This window comes from Aspergillus heteromorphus, assembly GCF_003184545.1.
Source record: "Aspergillus heteromorphus CBS 117.55 chromosome Unknown BO70scaffold_19, whole genome shotgun sequence".
Taxonomy (NCBI): Eukaryota; Fungi; Ascomycota; class Eurotiomycetes; order Eurotiales; family Aspergillaceae; genus Aspergillus; species Aspergillus heteromorphus.
The window spans coordinates 342,072-359,815 of NW_020290424.1; the positions used below are offsets into that span (position 1 = coordinate 342,072).

Below are 17,744 nucleotides of genomic sequence, written 5' to 3' on the forward strand. Positions count from 1 at the left end.
TTTACCGCAACTGGCTAGGCAACTGTATTTCCCTTTTCCTTTGGACCCTTCAGCCTTCAGCCCCTTTAATCTGTCTACATTGAAGAAGCCCGACGGGACCATTCAGTCAGTGGTTGGAAAGGAGGACACAACATCCTCGATCCTTCTGTACGGTAGGCTCGACTTCCAGCCTTCCGGGCGTCGGGAGATGCAAGGACTGGTCGCGTGAGCCATCCAGCCCTCCACCACTCGGCCTATTAATATGCCGGATAACGTCGTAGGTCGTTTCATGATCGGATTCGCTGGGCATTGCGATCATGTTTTTTACATAATACTAAGGTCGGTTCTTCGGATCTGATCAATACGGAGTAGTTTTCACCCTGCTACTGCTAGTAATATATGTCTGCCTGGGGTTTCCCACGTTCTTCTACTGATACTAACCACCAAATACTCTACCATGTACCATGTACACCATCATGATGTACCAATAATGCCTTCTTCGAAAGAAGCTCTAATCAGGCAAGACCGAATAGCATCCAGGAAAGATAAGTACAGGCGTGAGACATGGCTGAGTCCTCATTTCTCATTTCAGGGTCCACACCTGTCATTATATAGATAGTATGGGGCTATGCCGTATCTACACTGTCTGTTCTTGGCTCACTTCACCCACATGGAAAGGGCTAGAAGGTCGGCCAGAGGGAGACCACGGCCCATTTGAGCCTCACAGAGGGCGAACCCGCCGCCCAAAGACCTCTGGTATCACCGTACAACGGGAGACGAACAGAACAATGTCCCAGGTCCATGGCAAGAGGACTCCGTATGTACTCCGTACTGTCGAAATCGTATGAGAAAGGCGGAGCCGCCAAATTGGGGGGGGAGGATGGGGGAATGTGAATTGGTGGTACATGCTTTCCTCTGAAGTTGGACGTGGCCGGTGGGTGACACAACGATGGGCCATGGGAAGAGTCCGGCTGCTGCCCGCCTGTCATATTCATTCAGCTGCCAGGAAATAATCATCATCAACCAACTTTCTTCCTTCACCTCGTATCTAAGCGTAAGCAAAGTGAGTTAGTTCCTCGGCAGTGAACACTATATAGTAGTAGTTCAGCTCCATGGATAATAATAAGAAGGCCTAACATCAAAGCGGTAATAATCAACAACAATAATGATCTGGGTGAGACAACCCCCCAAGTGTTTAGTCTGGGTCGGCTGGTGGCAGGACCAACCCGGTTTATACGGGAGTTCTGGAGCGGTTCTGGTGGTTCTGGTCGGTTAAGTGTGCGTCAGTCCACTGGAGGGGGTCTAGCGTTTCCAAGTTTAGAAGCCACCACCACCACCGCCCCAATCAAAGTGGACAAACATGGCGCAGTCAGCAACACCCCGACTCATCTCTGCCTGCCTGCCTGCCTGCCTGGGGGAACTCGAAGAGGGGGGGGAGTTTCGCATTCCAACCAACCTTCTTTTTTTCTCTCTTCCCTTTCCATCCCTCTTCCTTGTCATCAGCCGTAATAGCTAGATAGCATAGCACACACATCCTGCCAGCCCGAACTCTAACCCACCCATTCGTTCCCTCTCCACCTCCACCTCTGCCGGCCTTCCGTGTTTACACCCTCACTTTCCGATCCGGCAATCCCACTCCCCGCCGAACCTCCCCCCCGAAGTTATGGTGCGCATCCCCTACATCGCCTATCTGGGGGAGATCGAGGAGTAATCAACTCCTGTTCTCGGATTGCCCTTCAACAAGCCGCCCTGTCTGTACCCTTGCCAACTTTCTACCCTCTCCTCCCCGAATCCGTTACCATTCTCCTACCGACCGACCGACCGCCCGCCCGCCCGCTGAAATCTGACTGCGGAGGGTCGCATACGGAGAGCCTCATCAGGTACCTACGCTCCTCAGGCCGCGCGACCTTCGTCAGCACTGCTGCTTGCACAACGTGGATTGAATCGTCTACGAGGGGGCTGACCTCCCCGAGGAGGTCATCCCGTCCACACCATACGGCCAAAATGTGTGAAGGCCGCGACGCGAGATGGCTCCATAGTCCAGGACCGATGGGTGCCTCCCAACGACACGGAGCTGAGGGTTCAGGAGTCGGACGGGTCGCGTCGGCTGGCCGATCATCCCAGGACATCTTCCGGCGATCGCGACGGCGCAGAGATCGACGACCGTGGCTTGGTGGTGTTGGTTGGATGCTGCTGGTGCTGTTGATATCATGGATCCCGTCGACCTCCGCCGTGTTGCTGGATTTCGACAACTGCCTGAGTGCTGCTGTTGTCGCATCAAATCCGCGTCAGCTGCAGTTCGTTCCGCTGGACGTCTCGGTCATCTTCAACATGCAGAACTCCCTTTACCCCTTGAATATAACGGTCTATGGGAACGTCTCAGGAACGGCCAACGGCGAGACCGCGCCAGCCCCGAACGATCCCTCGTGGTCGAACCCGAACGATACTGTAGGCAAGATTGTCGACTTGGACGTCTCCAATGACAAATGGGCAACCCTCCTGTCTTATGTCAATGTCCTGAGCTTCTTACCTTACCATGATGCGTCGAGATTTTGCGACTCGGTCACTCAGGGGAGCTGTCCGTTAGGCCCCGTATTCTACGCCAACTCGTGAGCCTCCACTTGTTCCTGTATTCTTTCCCTGGCGCGTATTGGCTAATCGGAGTGTTCTCGCTGTCCTAGGAGTAACCTCTCTTCCTTACGCGCTTTCTCCATCGAGCACGACATGCTCTCTTCATACCACTTCTCCACCCTGTCATCAACACTCGTCATCAAATCCGGCGATGTCGCAGTTACGGAGCTTGGCTGTATCTCCGTCAATATCACCCCGGACCTTGGATCGTCCCTGAGGAACACTCTCGCCTTCCTCCCCCTGATTGTCCTTTTCCTAGTCGGGGTCGCCACTGTAACAGCGGCGATTTACAGCCCGTGGGGCACCACCGATCCTTTTCATTGGACTAGCAATTACGGTCGCGATGAGGATGTTCTCCGTCTTGTGACCCCTGGCTTTGGGGACTGCCTGCAGTACATACAGTTCGCGGTTTTGACGGGCGCTCTATCGTTGAATTACCCCGGCTACTATCAGCCCGTGGTGAGCCAGTTTGCGTGGTCGGTACTTATGTTCAACCAGAGTTTCATCAATCCCGGACATGAGCAAAACCCCGTCAAAGATGGCGTATATGCGGTCAATGCTACATATGGACTGGATAAATTGGACCAATATGTCGGCATGCCGTCGGCACGCGATATCTGGCCAGGCATGATGGTTTGGCTGCTTGCAATTGTGGCCGCCGTCACACTGATAATCCAGATAGGTTTCGGGCTGCGCTACCTCCATCGTAAGATCGCAAACAACCCGGAAGAGGACCTCCGTGCGAAGAATATGCCGTTTACGGTAGGAAACATCATCCGGATTGTCTTCAATTATCTACTTCTACCACTTATCTCCATATCTTTCTTCCAGCTGGTGATAGCGGGCGAATCTCCGGCATATTCTGTTGCCCTAGCAGTCGTGGTCATAGTGATACTGGTCTGCTTTTCTCTCTGGACAGTCCGGCTGATTGCAAACGCCCGTCCAAAGTCATACCTCTTTGACGATCTTTCCACCGTGCTCTTGTATGGCCCGCTTTACAACACCTTCTGCGACGACGCAGCTGCATTCGCTTTGGTTCCAATCTTCCTGACGTTCGTCCGGGGTATTGCCATCGGCGCGCTGCAGCCATCCGGCATTGCTCAAATCGTACTTCTGGCTATCTGCGAGGTGGTCTCTGTTTTAACGCTGGTCGCCTTCAAACCGTTTGCGTCGCCGACTTCCATGAACCTCTACCATACGTGCTTCTCCATCGTTCGATTCCTCACGATTCTGCTAAGTGTGGTTTTTGTGCCCTCTTTAGGAATCTCGCAGGCTGCTCGAGGTTGGATCGGCTATATCATCCTTTTCCTGCATGCGCTAGTCATGGTTTTCGGCTTCTTCCTGAATGCTCTACAGACTCTGATCGAAGTCATTGCACGACTCGCAGGTGCTGGAGGCAACGCCGGTGGGGTTACCCGTGGTGGCCTGGTCAAGGTTTTCGGCATGCGGCAACTATCCCGGCGTGTGCCCCGACAAAGCGTTGGCACTCGGCAAAGCATGGGCTCTGAGGCTGCGATGCTCGGACACACAGATGAGCGGTTATCATCTCAGTTCGACGGATCACGACCTCGGAGTCTTTCCGGGAGCTCCGCCATGCTCTTGAATCGAGCAGGTGCAAGTGAAGGTAGAGGCAGTGCGTTTTTCGACACTGGAAGTGCGCACGGGGGATCGCACAGCCGCGCCAACAGCAGTGGGTTCTTCACACCATCGACACCGGGTGGCTTTACCGCTGCAGGATATCAAACCCCCGGTAGCAACTCTCCTAAGAGTGGTCCGGTCTTTGCCATGCATCCGCATGACCCTTATTACCGACCCCCTAGACCTCGCAAGAAGGGTGCGGAGATCGGTGCTTCCGGAGAGAAGGGCAGAGGAGCGTCTCGCCACACGCAGAGAGCACCAAGCTATGGCGATGGCGATGACGATATCATCGAGGGACCTTCCATTTCGGGCAGAGGTACACCTATTCCTGCATATATCCCAGCGCCAAAGGACGACCTCGATCTGGACGACCCCCGGCAATCCAGGAAGGATTATGCGGTCCGTGAAGTCGACTTCTACTACCGCGTGCGCGGCCCTCCCCTCTCACAGTCGGGCACTCGCAAGTTGAAGACGGGCCCGGCTGATCCTACGGGCCCGGTCTCGTCTGCCACGGGCTTCTTCCGGAACTTGTTCCGAGGAAAGACCAAAGAAAACGGCAAGGGCTTCGAGGTGGTGCGCAGCGCCAGGGCCCCACCACCTGGTCTGTTCCCGGAAGCGGAGGAGTTCCATGACCAACAAGAACCCTACCGGGACGAGCCCGATGAGCAAGGTGCTGCCACACATAGCCGTGAACCTTCGGAGACGGATGTCCAGTACCGCGATTCCGACGGGGAGAGCCGTGGGCGAACTGCCGCGACGCACACCAGTCTGCCGAAACTCCAGACAGGCGGGGACATCGAGCTCCCGAGTCGCGTGGGGTCTCAGCATAGCTCCCCATCGCCTTGCACAGCTGGACCTCTAGGTCCCCTGGCCCCAGATGAGCAGGATCTGGGGCAAAAGTCTATTCCTACGGTGACGGAGACCGTCGTCGGAGAACCGGCCGAGCCTGAACAGCGTGAAGAACCGTCTGTCTTTTCTCCCGGCCAACTCCATCCCTCGGGGTCGGTCACGAGCCGGTTACCATTCAGTGCCATGAGCTCACCCTCGCGGGATCGCAATTTCTCCATCGCCTCCACTACCGCCTCCACGACCTCCAGCCGTCGGCAGAGAGCTGATGGGGCCGCTCGCGTGGAACGGCCGTCCAGCATGGGGTATGTTGCGCAATACCGCACTCGGGACAATATCCACGAGGCCAGCCCGGACGAGCCCACGTTTGCGGGCAGCGCGGCGGAACTGGTGGATGACGAGGTGCACCACGCCGACGGGGAGCATTGAAGCCAAGGCAGTGGATGGCGATGACGAATTTCCTTTTGCTTTCGGAGTCCTCCCCCCCCCCCCCAAAAGAGATTTTTCCGGGCCGGAGTTTGTTGATATATGGGTTTGGATTTCCGTTACATATGCAGCCCGATTCCGCCGCAGTCTGCTGGCCAGCGTGCCTTCATTTTTATCTCGCCTTTTCATTCTTGTCTAATTCATTCATCTTGTGTCCTTACCCACCACTGTGCCCATCATCATCCTCTTTGGCTCTTGCGTGGTGCCGCGGTGACAGTCCCCGCTGTTCCGACGGCACGGCCTTCTTATTCTTATTATCAGCAATCCCAGCGTCGCATTTTGTATAGGTTGGGGGTTTCTTTTCATGTATGCAATCTTCGGCAATAGGGTTATTTAACTATAGTGAACGGAACGGACCTCTGGGGGTGGGAAAGGGGGTTAGGACGGTGTAATAATGGTGAAATACTATCCATCTCAATTATTTATTGCACATTCACTGGCACCTCCCAGGACCCAGTATACGTGCAGATTGGCACCAACTTAATTACGGAGGACTAGATCGATAGAATCCATGACGGGGGGGTGGTTTCGGCTTCGGCTCATCGGGAAGAAGATATAAACCGCCGCCCGAGTCGGGAGATCAGCCCATCGCCGCGGACCCCTCGGTCGCCTGATGGATCGATCTATTTTGGTGCCTGGAACCAAACTTCCCCATTTCCAGCGCATCTCCTGAAACCTCCGGTCCGATTCTTGTCATCGGTCGCAGTCTTGTGGGTGCCATGTCTACTGTGCGTGATTGTATCATCCCTCGTCCCTCGTCGTGTTTGCCCCGCGGCGAATCCTCGGGTGGCTGGAGTTCGCGAGTGTGAGACTGAAACCGAACACGCCCTCGGCCTCCCTGGAGCCCCCCTTTTCGGACTCCTAGCAGCTGAAGTGCGAGAGGGTCGATTGAGCGAGGGGTGAGAGAGAACGAGAGAGAGAGGGGGGGGGAGAGGGAGAGGGAGGGACAGACCGAAGAGAGCCGCGGGGTTTGTTGTGTTGGTGTTGTCACGAGACCCCCCTCCGACGCCCAAAGCCTGTGTTATCTCTCCTCCCATTTAGTGCCTCGTTCCCTCCTCTCTCATCATCATCTTCTTCTTTTCCTCCCCCCTCCACCCTTTGTTGCTGGGAGAAATTTCCCCCCGACACCTGTGGTCTCCCCCGGGTTTCCCTCCTCGTGTCTACTCGATTTCTCCCTCAGTGAAACGTTGCGCCCCCCATCTTGTCTGCCTGTTTGCCCTCGTCGCCCTCCCATCCTGGCATCGTCGCGCCACCCAGTCAATGACGGCCCGTCGTCCAAACGGCGGAGAGTAGTCTCCTCTGCAGCGTCCGGCCGACTGCCAGCACCGCCGCCCTTCTACTCTGCGCCGGTCCCCTACCCCAGGTTCATGTCGTCGTTGTCGAGTTCAGCCTCCGCTTCCTCCGCTTCTGCTGCCTCTCCCTCCGCCTCCTCGGCCACCGCCGCCGCCGCCTTTTCCGTCCCACCGCCTCCTCCTGCTGGCTTCAGGCCTCATGCGAGTTCGGAACATTTACGCACAAGTGAGGCCGGTCCTGCACTAGACAGACGCTCAGAGAGACGACGATCCACTCTCAGCGGGTCGGATCGTAAGCGTCGGATAATCAATCTGGAAGGCGATGCTTGGTCGAGGCGTGCTGCTCCCGATCCACTGACGGAACCCGGCCCGAGCAGTACCAGCGGAGGAAGAAGACGACGAGGAGAAGAGATGGATAGCAGGTCTATGCCCAGGTTCTCGTTCCAGCCGCGACCGGAGTCGACTTCTGTTACGCCCGGCTCTTCCTACGCCTCCGCCATCGACTTGTCGTCCTCACCGCCGGATTCCCGCCGCCAGGGGACAAACGACCACCGCCACGCCTCGCGGGCGCCTACAGCGGGCGATTACGTGGAGTATGTCCGGCCCCAATGGCAGCCCGACGCGGAGGTCGCCAAATGTCCCATCTGCGGCGCGGCCTTCAGCTTCTTCTACCGTAAGCACCACTGCCGCAAATGTGGCCGAGTGGTGTGTTCGTCGTGTTCGCCCCATCGAATCACCATCCCCCGACAGTTCATCGTGCACGACCCCAGCCGCTCTCATGCATCCTCGATCATCATCCCCCCGGCCGCCCCCGTCATTGACCTAGAAGGCGATGGCTTGGTCCAATCGCCGACGGCACTCAACCCTGCCCTGGGCGGCGGGGAGGAGGTGCGGCTTTGCAACCCCTGTGTGCCAGATCCTAACCCTGAGCCGCCCCGCGGGTTCGCGACTGTTCGGGCGCCTGGGGAACCCGAATCTGGCCCAGACGCAGGGCAGGGGGCTTACCCTTTCCCGACTAATCAACCCCGACATCGCTCTTATCATTCACTGTCGTCTTATTCACTGTCCAGCGCTAGACAGAATCCGTACAGTGGAGTCCTTGTGAGTATTCTAGAACCCCTCCCCCATCCCTCCAACAGCGTGGAGACTCTCCGACGCTAACAAGAATCTGATCGATCGCAGCCCGATAATTTCACCTCTCAACCGGGTCGGCGGACAGTCGGGTCGTCGAACGAGTACACGTCTTTTGGCGGGTTTGGGGGAGCCTTCAATCCTCAATTTCAAGAGCGACCCGTGGAGTACGGGTCATTCTCGATGTCCGGATCCCGCTTTCCTCCGACGGGCTCCTCAACTCGACCTCCCCCGTATCCCGCCGGTGGGAGTGCCAGCTCGTTGCCGGTGGGGTCGTCGAGCATGCGTACCCCGGCCCATCGGGCAGCGCAATGGCGGGGCCCCCAGGTAGCGGAGCAGGATCTCTGTCCCATATGCGACCAGGAACTCCCGGCTCTGGGAGCAAACGGGAGCGAAGATGCCCGGGAGGCGCACATCCGAGGATGTATCGAGAGCCATGGCCGACAGGGGCGTGTGTCCGTGTCCCCGCAGAGCGGCAGCCCCGTGGCACAGCCGCCCCTCCCGGTCCGACTGGTGGTGTTCACGGCCACGGAGAAGGACTGCATTGGGCAGGATGGCGGACTGCAGGAGTGTACCATCTGCATGGAGGAGTATGAGGTCGGCCAGGCGTTGGTGCGGCTCGAGTGCCTCTGCAAGTTCCATAAACGATGCATAGTGGAGTGGTTTGAGCGGAAGAAAGAGTGTCCGGTGCATAAGGTGTCATAACGGCGGGGTGTGGCATGTTGATATTCCCCGATCTTATCTCACCCGTCATCTGGGATGTGGATCTGTTGCGGCTGGCTCTCCGCCTTGTCTCCTGGGGCCCTTTTCAGCTCTGCGCGGCAAAATGTTCTATTTCCTTCTTTCTTTTTTATTTGAGCCGGTCTGGTGATTTGCTGATTCTGAATTCCTGGGGTTGCGGGAGTCCTGGATCTGATCTGATGTTTTGCTGTCAGCCGGAGCGGGGCAGAGGGGAGATAAAATCTGGCGCTCGAGTGGATTTCTGTCATTTAAGTAGAGCGATTACTGTGTCAAATAGCAATTGGAATCCTGGCAGTGATCAGATGGAGTTACATGCAGGTGTTGAAGGGGGAGGATCGTGAGCATACGTAACCCATGTCTAGCCCGTGGGTGCCTAGTAGGAGTGGCAGCAGTCGAGTAGAACATCCCAGGATAGTCTCGGGGATCCTCCGCGGAGGGAACTTCTCTCTTCGGGCCCGAGGGAGCTCCAGGGGGGTTCTGACTAGCCCGGGAGAGGATTGAATCCCCTGAGAGGGGCTCGGGGCTATTCTTATCACCAAGTCTGTCACCAACAGAGATACTATGTAACTTCTCAGGGCTGGAGAAACCGGCCAGCAGATTGGGCGACGTTATTGGCCGCCCCTCCACTTGAGGCTCCTTCGTTCTTCCTGACTCGCACTTGGACTCTGACTCTTTCACTCATCCACTCTCTCATTCTCTCACCCTCTCACCCTCTTTTCGCCCTCCTCTGCATCTGGTCCATCATCTGTTTGTTATCCATCATCCATCGAATGATGATATTAGCTACGAGGTAGTTACAGGATTGATTATTCCGCAACCGTCATCCGACGCCCGACCACCGCCCGCCTGAGGCCACCGCGTCGGCCCTTCGGCCCCCGACCGTCCGGATCTCCGACCAGCGCGACTGTCCGACTGTCCAGCCTCACGTCCGTCTGTCTCCTCTTCTCCCGGCCACCGCCCCTCCCCCCCAGTTAGGGTAAGCTTGACACTGTTTCTGTCGTTACTCTTACTGCTCGGATAGTGGCTTCTACCCCCGTCTGGGTTAATAGTTCCATCGTTCCACAGCCATGACGACCACGCTGACATGACATGCCATGACATGCTCTCCAGTCCCCGCAATGGAGATCGATCCACGCCTGCGTGCTGGCGGTGACGACGGGCCTGCCGACGCCTCCGACTATCATCTTTCCTCCCCCGCCTCTAGACTCCCCGATCCCTCCGCCGCCCCGTCTGCAAGTGCACCCACCACCACCACCACCCCTACCCCTTCCTCCTCGCATTTCTCCCCCGCCGACCACCTGCGTTCCTCCGCGAGTGGGCCCAGCTACTTCCGTCCCTCCGCCCCTCAGTCCCAATCCCAATCCCACTCGCAATCTATATACCCCGAGCCCGACCCGGCCCTCGGCACCACCGCCCGACAGGACTCCGTCGACGTCGACCCCAACGATCCTTACGCTGAGCTAAGACGCCCCCGCGCCTGCGAGGCCTGCAGACAACTTAAAGTCCGCTGTGAGCCGGATCTCACCCATCCCAATGGAACCTGCAAGCGCTGCGCCAAGGCCGGGAGGAACTGCGTCGTCACCCTCCCGACCCGCAAGCGCCAGAAGAAGACGGACAGTCGCGTCGCGGAGCTGGAACGGAAGATAGATGCCCTGACGGCGAGTCTGCAGGCGTCTCATGGTCAGGAGTCCTTGCCGTCGCTGGGGACTCTCAACCCTCCGCGCGAAGAGCCTATCGCCCGGCGCTGGCTTGGGCCGACAACGCATGCCAGCGTAAATGTGAGCGCACCGGTGCCGCTGAAGTCGCCTTCTTGTAGTACAGCGGGGAGCAAACGACGGCACAGTGGTGAGGTCAAGGAGTCGGTTCCGGCGTCGTCTGGTACTTCGAGCCCGAGCGAAGGGCAGGCACTGTACACCAAGGCTATCAAACAATGGCGTGCCATGGGATATGGCACGGACCAAGGACCGAAGGAGGGTGAGAATTCGGAGGATGTGATTGATAGAGGGCTGGTGAGCGCTTCGTTGGCCGCGGAGGCATTCACCAGGTACACCGAACATATGGCAACCCTGATCCCTCTGGTGGTATTCCCACCCGGAACGACCATGAACGACGTGCGACAGAAGAAGCCGGTGCTCTTCCATGCGATCATTGCTTGTGCGATCGGCACAATCCAGCCGGAGCTGCAGATTCCTCTGCTGAACGACTTCTACAAGATCATCGCCGAGCGGATCGTCGTCAAGGGCGAAAAGTCCCTCGATCTGGTCCAGGCAGTGATTGTCTGCTGCAATTGGTACTCGCCCCCGGATAACTTCGAGGAGGTGAAATTCAACCAGTTGGCACATATCGCCGTCACCGTGGCGATGGATCTGGGCCTCTATCGGAAGATGATCCCCAAGGTCAAGCCGTTCAGCCTGGTCAAGGAGTTGATCTCCAAGAAATCGTCGATCGTATTGGACTTGGACTCCGTGGAGGCGCGGAGAACGTGGTTGGCGTGCTATTTCCTTGCTGTACAGTAGGTCTCCGTTATCAGAATGATTGACTGCTTGCTAATGCGTCCCAGGGTTGCTGTCTCGTTGAGGCGCGTGAATCTCGTCCGTTGGCTCCCATACATGGACGAGTGCGTGGATATCCTGGAAAAGTCACCGGATGCCTTGCCGTCCGACAAGGCGCTGATCCAGTGGGCCAAGTTGACGCAGATCATAGAGGAGACATCCGTCCAGTTCAACAGCGACGAGGCTCCCTCGATTTCCTCCTTCTCTGACCCCAAGTTCCTCTACACACTCAAAGTCCTGGAGAAGCAGCTCGAGCAATGGAAGCGGGAGACTCCGCCGGACCTCTACTCTTGTTCGTTCTCCTCTCTTCTACCCTCCCGTATAACGCAAACTAACAACCCGCAGCCATAATGAAGCAAGCCCACTGCATCGTCGATCTCTTCCTCCACGAGAACGCCATGCACGTCGATTTCAACAAGGTCGATCCCAAGTCCGCCAAAGACGACCTCACCAGTCCCCTCAGTGCCGCGCACATCAATGCCCTGAGCTCCTGTCTCTCCGCCATCCACGACGCCTTGGACGTCCTGTGCTCCATCGACCCCAAAGAGCTCGTCAACGCTCCCACCATTGCCCTCGCCCGCACCTCTTTCGCTGTCGTCGCTCTCATCAAGATCTACTCTATCGTCTCCACCCCGGATACCCGCATGGGACAGGTCATGGAACCTGCCAGTCTGAAGACTGAATATTACCTCGATAAGGTCATTCGTCATTATACAAAGGCTGGCGAGTTGCCTGGTGGTCGCACCGCCGCGAAATTCAGTGTTGTTCTGACGATGCTTCGTAATTGGTTCATGAAACGGAAGGATCAGGGTCCCGCGTTGAAGGATGCTCTTTCTATCTATAAGGAGACTTGTGATGAAAGGATCCAGGTTAGTCATCTCATCCCTGACATTCCTCTGCTTCCTACCCTATCTCATACCCCGTCTCATGCCCCATCATATCCCAAACTAACTCTCTCCAGAAACCCCCCAACCCGGCCAAACTCCCCTCCACCTCCTCAGCGAAGTCGCCATGGACCCCAACACCGCTCCGGCCAACAACAATCACACCAACAGCAGCAACAACAGCAACAATCCCTCACCACCACAACCTCCACTCCACTCACCACCTCCCACCCCCCTCCTACACCCCGGAACAGCAATCCCAGCCGCAACAACATCATCAACAACAACCCCCTACGACCCCTCCCCCACCCCCAACCAACAACCACCCCACCAACAAACCCACCCGACCCCTCCACCACCACCACAACCTCCAACACCGAACCCTGGGTCCCCTACCCCCGCCAATTCTACCCTCCAGCCCCCTTCACCACCCCCACCTATCAAGACCTCCCCGCCTTCTCTGACCCCGATCCCAGCGCCAACGGCCTCGTCCTCCCTGACGGTCCCATCCAGGGCTTCTTTGTCCCTGAACTGGGAGTGCAGATGGGCTTCGATCCGGAGAATCTGCTGGCGCTGGGGAATATGCTTGGGGATGGGATTCTTAATTTGCCGTTTCAGGCGGATGGGGGGATGGGGTTTTATTGATTTGAACTGATCAGTTGAGGTCGGTTGAATTGAGTTGCTTGGCTTGGTTTGGTTGAGCTGGGTTGGCTTGATTACTTGGACAGGGTATAGAATATACCATGTGGAGTCAATGGTTCGATTGATGGATTGATGGATAGCTGGGTTGGTGAAAACCTATTGCATAGTGTATAATGTATGTGGACGTGGATGGCTATCCATCTACTGAGTATACATACGCGTACATACTATTAACTGTCTGTTAGTTATTATATGATATCCCTACTCTTGTTGATATTCATTTATATCTTTTGGTTTTCATGTCTTCTCCTTCTTGTATATTATCGTATAGCATTGGGGGATGAATTAGATGGACAGATGGAACAAATGGAACAGATGGATAGATAGATGACTAGATAGATAGATGGGTTGAATGGATGGTGGGAGATTGGGAGAGGAAGACGAACCTGAGGCCCCGACCTTAGTACTTTAGCTGCCCTGCCCTGGCCAAGCTAACGGCGGCTGGCTGGACAGTCACGTGCCATACATACCTCCCACCTAAACAAGGCCCCCTTTTCGGTGTTGATAGTACATACTATTTATTAGGTATATTGACTGTTCAAGGCTGAAGTGGGAATCAGGGGACTAGAGATTGTCATTTTCATTATTAGGCCAAGTCTTGTACTTTAATAAACGGTGAGACAAGACAAGGCGCTAACTAACTACTGCACTGCTGCGGTGGATATGGGATGAACAGGCTGGATGTGGACACCGTCCAACAATGTTCACTTTTACTTTGAGTTTGATGAGGTGTCACTGTTGCTATTATTGCTTTTTACTGGACATACCATGGCACTAGATAGTGGTCTTTGTTATTGGGTCAAGGCGGTATGGAATAGTGAGACATTACTGTAGATACGGAGTTTCTATATTGCAACCAGTCTGGATGTGAACATCGTCCAAGAATGTTTACTTTCAGGTTGGTGAGGTACCAAGGCTCATATTATTTTTCTATGGTAATGAATCGTAACAAGTAGATTCGTGGATCTTCGTTCATTATACACTTTCGTTCGCGAACACGTCAAGACAAAGACAGGAGAAGGGTTCGTTACTCGTTTCTGATGTTCGTTTCATCTAAATTGAATCCGTTGGTCATAACTCTCCCGAAGCGAGGCTGTAAAGGCCGCGGAAGTATGAAGCAGACGGACTTGCCCGCGGGTAAAAAGTCTGACTAGACCCCACAGACCACTTGGAGTCTTTAGAGCCTTGGAGCCTCGGACCCAGGCCCACAGGCGAGAGGGCCTGCAGATTCTGCACTCTGCACTCTGCAGTCCCACATAGTACGATAAGGTGCGAGAGGAACGCCAGTTCTCGATTGGGCTGAAACCCTTGGCAGGAGTGGCTGCCGTTGCTGATCGCGGGCCAGGTCATTTAAGCAGCGTGCTCCACTGACGATCAGCTTCGTAATGAGCCAGATCCTCAAATACCCGGCCGGCGACTTTTGCGGGATGACGTTGTGCAATATAAAAGGATAAAGTCATTGCCGGTAGTCAGGGTTTCTTGGAGGTTGACTCGCGTTGGGAGGGTCGCTATCTTGCCGTCAAGCCCCAGTCCTGGCTTAGCTTCTGAACCACGAATGCCCACGGCCATCCATTCTCACCCTCCGTTCGTCGGAGCAGGTCCAGCAGACATGTCTGAGCCAGTGGGTCACGGATCCAAGAGCCACCTACACCAGCTATCAGTTGGGGTAAGAAACAAAGTCCGAAAATAACTCACAGGCACACAGTGCATGGCAGGCCATGATGCGCAACGGCGTTTCATCATCCACCGACAGCGCGATGCCAAAGAGGATGTCTAGGCTCCGCATAATATTACCCTAATCAATTAGCTTCACCCTAAGCGTATCTTCTGCTGGTAACAGACCTCAATTGTCCGCATGTCCTGCCGTGCCCGCGGAGACGAGTACAAGGCTCTCATCTCGTGCTGGAGGACCAGAGCCTTCGCCATGCAAATGTGCTGTACAGCCGTAGCTGGGGAGCATTAATACCTGCGTAACCTGGTTTAGAGCTGTACGTACCTTGAAGGGGCTTGGTGAACCAAACCACAGGAAATGGTCTCCCGATTCTTGGATCTGCGGTCGAGTAATGCAACGGCCGGAAGCTGTCCGGTTTTTCTATTTCCCACTGACGAATCCTCCGTTTCAGGGCTACCATGTCGATCACCTCTATATGAAGCGACTGGTTTACCCCGTAGCAGTGATTGATGGTTTCCGCAAGAAGCCAGATGGCTCGATGCGTCCAGTCTCGCTCTGTCTGTGTCTGTGTCGGTTTATGCTCCCATAGGTGATACAGCTTCTCTGCAAACGGCCTCAGCGTCAAGCGCAGAGGTTTCTGATAAGCCAATGCGAGCTGGATGTCTTGCATGACAAACACCCAAAAGGATGCCTCAGCAAGCCCGCCCAAAGTCGCGCATTCGACTTGAGAGCTGATGTATACTGAGCCGGCTAAGAGGTGCCGCTGGAGGTCATTCGACGGGCTATGGGCTGTAAACGAGATTAGTGATAGTCTGGAGCGAGCTTCCAATGACATACAGGAAATTTGCTCAAAGAATCGTAGTATGACGGTTGATGCAAGAAGAATATCAATGCCGATTTCCACCTCTCTGTTCTCCAGGACGGGCAGAAGTATCCCGATGCATCGTTCATGGTATTCGTCCGCGGTATTTGGTGGGACGGTATGGTTTGTGTGGGAAAGGTGACGAGCTGCTGTCGCCAAACATGCGTACAATAGGAGGGGGTTTTCGGGCGCTCGTTCAACCACATCAACCGAAAAATGCCTTTCGTGATCGCAAATATCCAGCTGTTCCACATAATTAATTAGCCATACTACAACCATAATATAGCCGAAGGACGGAGTATCGTACCCATGGGCCAAGCATTTTCCGGAAGTGTCGAAGAAGGAAAGCCTCGTTAAGCCTTTTCACCTTCTGTGAATCGCCAAAATCATCAAATGCGAAAACCAGATCGCCGGGAGCAGGACGCGGAGAAGGAATTGTTCGTGGGGGGGCGGCGTCCTTCAGGGTAGACACCAGCTGCGACACCGGTTGCGCTGCCAAGGAGGAGGACGAAGGCCGACTTGCTGGTGCTTTTGTAGCGAAGAGTGGTGAGGCGCCCACCGGAACGATGTGATATTCTGCTGCTGTACGGTCCGTCTCATCCTCAAACGCAACTGCAATGCAGGGATTAGCGAGTAGCGCGATCGTTCAAGGCAGTTTGACCAACCTTGGACAGGCATCTCAACCCACACCTGGTCAGCCGGAAATACAAGGTCGCTCTCTCCGTATCGGGGAGGCCCGTTGGGCCGCAGCGACGGGTTCTGGCCGTGTCGGAAAGTGACCTCCTCCGTCTTCGAAGGTGCCGGAACACATTGTCGACCTGATCGCTGGCATCGCAAGCACGAGGATCCGGTCCTATCACCTAGGATCGACTATTAGGGCCTGTGGACAAAAAACCGCTGCTTTCGGTCGGCAGGAAAAGGTTTGGGAACGAGTTACATTTGAGATGGCGTTGGCGGCAGGTAAGGCTGGATTTTAAACATCTGCATTAGCATACGCGAACTAGGTGGTAAGGCGTCTGAGACCAGCAGGACCGGAGGTGTGTGCAAACGCAGTCATCACTTACCATCCCCTCATAACGTTATGCTCCAGTCGGTCCTCGGCAGGCAACAGCAATAGCCATGGAGCAGCAAGGGTATCCACGGCAGACACGGCCTTAAGGAGTGGGTGGTAAAGGAAGGAAGAGGAGCCGACGAACAGCCCAGACTACTTCCTGGGCTGCAGCTAAGGGCGACCGCCTCAGTGACGGTGATTATGATGGGCAGAACAAGGTCGAACGGTCAAATGGCCAACGGATGATGGTTCATGCAGAGCGGAGTCGGCATAATGGCCATGGGCCGCCAGGCAAATAAGGATGGAGGGGCGAGGAAAGAAAACAGGAGCCCTATACAGAAGGAGACAGAACGGCCGAGGCGATCTCTCTTTAGCGTGAACACCAAAGTCGACGTTGCGAGTCCCTCGAGTTTCAGCCTTCAGGGGCCCAAACGAGGCTAAAAAACCATATTGCGCGTGCGGCCAGGCGACGGTCCGGAACAGCACGGCCGTTTCAAGCCCCCTCTCCTTGGGACACGATGGAAAATGAGATTTGAATTCTGCGCAAATGCGAGAAAATGAAGTCGTCTCAATTGTCGCTGTTCTTCGGGGACGAGGCAGCGCATGGTGACTGACACATCGGCCTCTGATCACTGCCCAAAGCAGATAATCCTCGCGGGCTAAAAGGGAAGTCCACAGGGCCGGAACGTTTCGGTTGGAGCTAGTCTCGTGAGGAGCAACTCGGCATTTTTAATTGCACCTTTTGTCAGGAGTCCCATCATGTAGATAATCTGCAATCCTCAGTTACAGGCGAACCGGGGGAAGGCGGCCCGCGGCTTGATGGGATGGGCTTTATCGTTGCGACTTGCGAGGCCTCATCTTCAGGTCCCCGGGGATCGTGCCGACCATCCATCCCATCCGCCAGACCCCCTTGGGGCCCTGGGTCATGCGCATCCGACCGGGCTGCTAGCTGCGTTAGTTGATCCCCTGTATACATGGACATCGGCCTTGGAGGTCCATTCGACAGAAGCTCACAGCGGAATTCCCCCCAATCCCTGCTAGTTGTGGGCCTAGATTGTGACTGGCGGTGTCATTGGCGGGGACGCCGAAGCTGCCGGTTGAACCTGCCCACACTCCTCAGCGCAGGCGGATCGACGATTATTCCCCTTTCCCACGGGCAGTCACGGACGGTGAGCCCACTTTCCGACCAGTGGCTGTTTAGTCTTTTGGGTTTTCGCATGGTCAGGGTGAGGGGTCCGCTGCCCCAGCCTCCCGGTGGTCCGTGAATGGAGATTGGA

General features: G+C 55.7%; 4 protein-coding genes across 4 annotated transcripts; 3 read left to right on the forward strand and 1 right to left on the reverse strand.

Annotated features, from left to right (window-relative positions):
- The first annotated feature begins 1,731 nt into the window (after positions 1-1,731).
- On the forward strand, positions 1,732-5,863 carry BO70DRAFT_71691 (uncharacterized protein). Its single transcript, XM_025548673.1, has 2 exons — positions 1,732-2,588; positions 2,661-5,863. The coding sequence occupies exons 1-2, from the start codon at positions 1,984-1,986 to the stop codon at positions 5,521-5,523; spliced, it is 3,468 nt and encodes a 1,155-aa protein (XP_025397822.1). The 5' UTR covers positions 1,732-1,983; the 3' UTR covers positions 5,524-5,863.
- Positions 5,864-6,947: 1,084 nt separating this feature from the next.
- BO70DRAFT_294883 (phosphatidylinositol-3-phosphate-binding ubiquitin-protein ligase) lies at positions 6,948-8,708 on the forward strand (the record flags this gene model as incomplete). The annotated part of the gene is made up of 2 exons (XM_025539491.1): positions 6,948-7,967; positions 8,055-8,708. 2 exons carry the CDS (start codon positions 6,948-6,950, stop codon positions 8,706-8,708), a joined length of 1,674 nt encoding a protein of 557 aa, XP_025397823.1.
- Positions 8,709-9,862: 1,154 nt separating this feature from the next.
- Positions 9,863-13,083, forward strand: BO70DRAFT_430579 (putative C6 transcription factor (War1); the record flags this gene model as incomplete). Its single annotated transcript, XM_025548168.1, has 4 exons — positions 9,863-11,256; positions 11,305-11,588; positions 11,642-12,165; positions 12,298-13,083. 4 exons carry the CDS (start codon positions 9,863-9,865, stop codon positions 12,823-12,825), a joined length of 2,730 nt encoding a protein of 909 aa, XP_025397824.1. The 3' UTR covers positions 12,826-13,083.
- A 1,307-nt stretch (positions 13,084-14,390) lies between these two features.
- Positions 14,391-16,274, reverse strand: BO70DRAFT_294955 (uncharacterized protein; the record flags this gene model as incomplete). Its single annotated transcript, XM_025539495.1, has 7 exons — positions 14,391-14,527; positions 14,578-14,677; positions 14,725-14,831; positions 14,879-15,343; positions 15,392-15,659; positions 15,724-16,028; positions 16,082-16,274. Coding segments are annotated over 7 exons (1,575 nt in total), but the record flags the coding sequence as incomplete, so codon positions are not given.
- Between the last annotated feature and the right edge of the window lie 1,470 nt (positions 16,275-17,744).

What these genes read in the sequence shown, in the direction of transcription:
- BO70DRAFT_71691 (XM_025548673.1), top strand. Translation starts at nt 1,984, where the DNA reads ATGTGTGAAGGCCGCGACGCGAGATGGCTCCATAGTCCAGGACCGATG. An exon ending in CCCGTATTCTACGCCAACTC is followed by an intron (nt 2,589 to 2,660) that starts GTGAGCCTCCAC and finishes TCGCTGTCCTAG; the next exon opens with GAGTAACCTCTCTTCCTTAC.